Here is a 5662-nt window from a genome sequence, read left to right as displayed (position 1 = left end):
ATCAGCGCTGCAGCAAAGCTTGACCAGACCATACGAAGTATTGCTGACCCCACACAGCCGTTCCCGTGTGGACACACCTGCAGCGCACTGCTGACGACAACCTAGACAACTCTCCTGCGACGGGAAAGTGACGCCTGTTTAATCCAACAGGCTCTCCGACCAAGGGGATCATTAAACCGACAGTTTGAGTATTTGTGGTCCTGCTTCTTCTACAGGATTGTACCTTCCTGACCATGCTGGTTCATGAGAGTGCCCACGTTTCTACACAATGGACAGCGTAGGTCTTTTCCCCCCTAGAATACGGATCAGAGACCACCAACCCAACAGACATGGAAGCATGAAGGAAGTCCGAGCCATGCAGATCATACAGACCCCTCAACTGGGTTTCTCTTCTAAGGGTCCAAAACTCTCAAAATAACACCATCAGACTCAGAATTAATTGTGCGCAACTAATTTTATTTAGAAAAGAGAAAAATAAGCATTCCTTCTATCTTCACATTATAAAAACGCAGCAGTTCTTTATTACCCCATCCACCATTACCCCTCTCGTTCCTCACTATGAGCAACTAATCTGAGCAGCAGAGATCACATAGTAGTATAGGACATATTCCCATTGTCACTGACATTACAGCCAACTCCGTAACGTCCATACCAGCTACCCTCTTATCTACGCAAGCTGTCACGGGTCCTGGTCCTCACCGCGACCAGAAGAATAAAGTAGACCACTGTTCGATAATGGGCAACCAGCTCATGTTCAGATATTTGGTAAGCAAATGTTTGCAGTTACAGGATCTATTCCTCATTATGTTGATAAAAACCTACAATTCCAGAGCTTGAGGGTCATAAATAGTCTTAAGTTCTAGAAGGCAAATCCTGCTTACATGCCGGTGTGCCAAGCTCTATGTTCCTGATAATGATGACAGGTGTAATCTCATTATTTTATACCAAAATTGGTCTTTACAGCTGTTTGTATGAATATCCAGGGAGGGGGGAACCGTTGTAGTACATTACTTACATACTCACATGCTCATCACACTTACTTCCAGGACAGACCATGGCTTTAAGTACCACCACTGAATGAGACTTCCTGGAACCAGCCAGTGATCAGTACGGACATTGAACATACAAACACGCTCATACGTGGGAATGTGTCTGGGTGTAGGTGTGCAGGTAAGGATTGAGGAACACAGGAGAACGGGTTGGACATACAATCTGCAAACATAAGAGTTTAGAAAGTGACCGAGCTCATTGCTTCTCCTGGAGTGACTGAAGGTTCTCACGGAAGATCCAGATTTGCAGCATTGATTCCTCCGTCTGTGGTCCAGTGTAAGATCCCAAAATCAGTACTTGCCCAGGACAGTGGCCAGCAGAGCCATGCGTACATACATCCCATTCTCCGCCTGGCGGAAGTAAGCTGCTCGGGGGTCAGAGTCTACTTCAAGGCTGCGAGAAGACGCAGAAAAGATGAGTTAGACCAAACCTCAATGAGATCTTCTCACTGGCTCGAGAGAACCAAGAGGTGTAAAATTATAACGGATTACTGCAATGTCATGAAATGTAGCCCCGAGGCTGACCCTGCATAGATTGTACTACCAAGGTCACAGGTATCTACTGGGCACCAACTCCACCATCTGCTCCTCACCTGATCTCATTGACTCTTGGCATTGGGTGCATAACCACCATCTTCTTCTTGGCCCGAGTCATGATGTGGGGGGTGAGGATAAACTGCCCAAAACACTTAAAAACAGGTAAAGAAATGGGTGTCAGTAACAAGGCACTATACTACCACTAACCCCTTCCCCAAGTTACTAGATTACTCACTCTGTCGTACTCCTCCTTGCTGTCAAACCTCTCCTTCTGTATCCGGGTCATATAAAGCACGTCCGTGTCCGGGAGAGCCTCCTCAATGCTCTCAAATTCCTCCTGAGTACAGGGAAACAACATAGGTCTATCCAAACTCACACCAACCCCGACACAACCTGGCCACCCATCCCAGAAGACAAGGCCACCCCACACAGGTCCTCCTGGAGCTAAGGACACTCACCTGCTTTATTCCCTTGGAAGCCACAAAGTGAATGATCTTGGAGGGCATACGCAGACTGCTTGGTGTTACATATCTCAGGTTGATACGGTACTGGGTTAGGAGGCAGGCAAGAGAATGGACCGTACGACCGTGCTTTAGATCCCCGACCATCGTTATCTAGACAAGAGATAGTTATTCATGAATCCAAATAGTCTATGACAAATCAACCACGATAACAAGCTATTAGCGTGCGTAAGTCTTAACCTTCAGAGATTTAATGTTTGAGCATAGAAGGTTACAGATAAACATTGCCTAAAAGGAGCAGGAACCCTAGATTAAGCAATCGAGGTACAACTTACGGTCATGCCATTGACTGTTCCCAGCTCCTCCCGGATAGTGAATATATCCAGCAACGCCTGCGTAGGATGCTCTCCCACCCCGTCTCCAGCATTGATCACAGGTTTGCGGCAGTGCTTGGCAGCGAGCTGGGGATAAAACAGTTTATGAGCAGTGATGCTGGGAGATAGCTGGAGGATTGGAGAGTAGAAATGCTTATACCTCCACAGCTCCTGGCTCTGGGTGTCTCACCACCAAAACATCAGAGTAACAGCTCATTGTCTGCACAGAGTCCGTAAGTGATTCTCCCTTCTGAGAGGAGGAGGTGGTCTCTGAAAAGCTGATCACGGACCCCCCAAGGCGATGCATAGCCGCTGCAAAGGAACTGCTAGTCCGTGTGCTTGCCTCGAAAAACATAGACGCCATGACTTTACCCTGGGAATGAGAATATGTCACATGGACATAGATGAATGTAACAGAAGGCAGAGAATGGACAGATCAATAAGATCAAAATGAAAGACAAGAGTATGAAGAAAAACCAGGATGAGAACGAACCTTCAGCATATCCAGGCTCCTCTCTTTCTGCACCAACATTCGCAGAGTGTGGGCCACATTGAACAGATGGGACATCTGGAAGACAGCAAAGCATCCATCACACTGTGAGAGCAACATCAAGATCCCCATCTACAGTTAGTCATCAAAACAATGTGGGCGGCACGGTGGCTTAGTGGTTAGTACTTCTGCCTCACAGCGCTGGGGTCATGAGTTTGATTCCCAACCATGGCCTTATCTGTGTGGAGTTTGTATGTTCTCCCCGTGTTTGCGTGTGTTTCTTCCTGGTGCTCCGGTTTCCTCCCACACTCCAGAAACATACTGGTAGGTTAATTGGCTGATATCAAACTGACCCTAGTCTGTGTGTGTGTGTGTGTGTGTGTGTCTGTGCGTGTGTTAGTGTGTCTGTGCGTGTGTTAGGGAATTTAGACTGTAAGCCCCAATGTGGCAGGGACTGATGTGAGTGAGTTCTCTGTACAGCGCTGCAGAATTAGTGACGCTATATAAATGGTAATAATAAAACAATACTCAGCATCCACAAAACATGACGCAATCAATAGAACGGGCACCACACGATAGAACAGGTAGCTGCATTTTATGACACTGGGACGTGAAGACAAATCAGCAGAGAAGGAATAAGCTACATATCAGGGTCATGTAGGAAGATCGTACCTGGTCCTTGCTGAACTGCTTGACGGACATAATGTGCTGCCCGATCAGTGGGTGCAGCAGGGGGGAGGTCTGTACGTGGGGGAGACTCTGCAGGGACATGCTCTGGGGGGACATGATTCGGGGAATTGGAGGTGGATACGTATAACCGTCCTGGAAGGAAGACAGATCTAAGGACACAAAACATGACAACATGTAAGAACCACAGCACGTGTATCCACAATCAGGAGCTTTTATAGTGTTCAGCTGAGGGTAAAGGTCCGAAAAATAGGCGATTAGCCCCCATAACAGGACAGGACATTAGCCCCCTATACCGGCCTGTCTAAGTCTACCAGTCACATCTTACTGGCAGTGACTGAAAGCGAGCCAGCCTACGTCATCCCTCCAGAGACCAACATGGCGGCTGCCGACACATGTCCTATAATCACATATTACAGAAAAAGAGCCCACAGGAAGCGGCCGAGAGCGGACAGAGCATCTCACAGAGCGAAGTAATAGAAGATGAAATAACCTGCGTCTGTCGGCTTCTTCATCATTCTATCTTTCTGTTCCTCGGCTGCTGACACGGAAACAAAGCGTGCAGACAGGTTAGTCACAGGACACGTATGAAGACACATGAGAGACAGGACATTGGTACATCTGCCAAGCTCTGTGCTACAATCTACAGCGGATGGTAAAGCCCATTACACCCCGAGACCCTCACAGTCATAAGTCAGATGCTATAAGCTACAATACTGAGGGCTAAAACAGGGACTGCTTCCCGGTATATCAATGTCTGAAGCAGACGTGGCCCCTCCATCACACATTATAGTCCGTGTCCTGGAGTCAGCACATAAGGGATGACGACGGGGGGCTAACAGCCCCCCCCAGTGAGTGACAAAGGATACAGCAGAAGAGGGAGAATGCAGAGAACAGCAAGCAGGTCCAGAGTGCTGCTAGCGGGGGCTATGACAGGACTGTACCTGTGTCCAAGGAGGGTGCTGGACGTTCTGGGGGGCCGACTGTGTAAACACAAACAGAGAAACACTTAATCTCCAACTCCTAGCTCCCCCCCCCCCCCAAAAGGACAGAGCTTGGCAAATATGGAGCACAAACAACACCCTGCACAAGATTCCCACGTTCTGGCGACATTCAACGGCAAAGACCCACATTTCTCAGCCAACAGACATCAGGCTGTGCCGGTGACGCCCATTCATACTATCACCGATGCCAGGCACAGGACTAACACAGGGCATTATAGCAGACGTCACACTGTCCCTCAGACTAAGCACGTACGTTACAGCCGACTCCACAAAAAGCGGTTCCCAGAGTATGAATGGAATACTCTTCTGATTGGTCACTCATAGCTCCGCCTCCACGGAAATCTACAACCATCTACTTGCCGTTGAATCTGACCATTGTTCAATTTACGATTTATTTAAAGGATCTTTGCCAATCACTGGTATAATTGTGTAAATTGATCTGAGAAAAGAGGAACCCCCCCCCCCCCAAACTCCAAGTTCATTCTTCTTCGGAACCATAGTGTAACGAGACCCCACATACAATGTAAGACCTGTCATTACTACTGAATATACCTCATATAGGGAGGCCCAGCATTAACCTGCTGATTAATAATCTCAGTCCCACCCTCCCCCTGATTAGTGCCCTGGTCATTCACAGAACGTTACCAGTCCTTGCGGTGAATCCTCGATGCCGAGACACAGAGATCATCCTGGACGCTGGACACCAGGACAAAGTGTTAGGAGGTTGTACACCGCACCCCTCCAATGATCCTCATTACTGAACACAAATCTGCCCTCCAGGATATACAGTATCCCATGGTGGAGGGAACCGCCACACACAGGAAGGTGCAGATCTTTGTATTTACATGGAGACTGTAACCCACTACCTGGCACGTCGGCCCATAACCCCCCTTACACTTCTCTCCTGACCCTTCAGACAAAAGCCCATCAAGATTGGTGGATTACATATGAAAAGTGACACATGACAATATAGTAATGCTTTGTATTATATTTTAAATTAAGTTGTTGTCCATGTGTGCATGAAAGGGGGGGGTTAAAAGGTGGTCTTAGCTCCACCCTG

General features: G+C 47.9%; 1 protein-coding gene across 5 annotated transcripts; it reads right to left on the bottom strand.

Moving 5' to 3' along the window:
* Nucleotides 1-435: 435 nt before the first annotated feature.
* Nucleotides 436-5613, bottom strand: CAD (carbamoyl-phosphate synthetase 2, aspartate transcarbamylase, and dihydroorotase). 5 transcript variants are annotated; one of them, XM_075201016.1, is made up of 11 exons: nucleotides 5248-5612; nucleotides 4543-4581; nucleotides 4092-4139; nucleotides 3584-3750; nucleotides 2915-2989; nucleotides 2582-2794; nucleotides 2383-2508; nucleotides 2045-2200; nucleotides 1822-1923; nucleotides 1643-1737; nucleotides 436-1443 (listed from the first exon to the last, which is right to left on the bottom strand). In XM_075201016.1, exons 1-11 carry the CDS (start codon nucleotides 5288-5290, stop codon nucleotides 1341-1343), a joined length of 1167 nt encoding a protein of 388 aa, XP_075057117.1. In that variant the 5' UTR covers nucleotides 5291-5612; the 3' UTR covers nucleotides 436-1340. The 5 variants fall into 5 exon arrangements, with proteins under 5 accessions (XP_075057117.1, XP_075057118.1, XP_075057121.1 ...); XM_075201017.1 differs by having other exon boundaries at nucleotides 4092-4136; XM_075201020.1 differs by lacking the exon at nucleotides 4092-4139 and having other exon boundaries at nucleotides 5248-5613.
* Nucleotides 5614-5662: the final 49 nt, after the last annotated feature.

The sequence above is a fragment of the Mixophyes fleayi genome, chromosome 3, assembly GCF_038048845.1.
Source record: "Mixophyes fleayi isolate aMixFle1 chromosome 3, aMixFle1.hap1, whole genome shotgun sequence".
Lineage (NCBI taxonomy): Eukaryota > Metazoa > Chordata > Amphibia > Anura > Limnodynastidae > Mixophyes > Mixophyes fleayi.
Note: the sequence above shows the minus strand (reverse complement) of the source record. Positions and strands in the feature narration are given on the sequence as shown.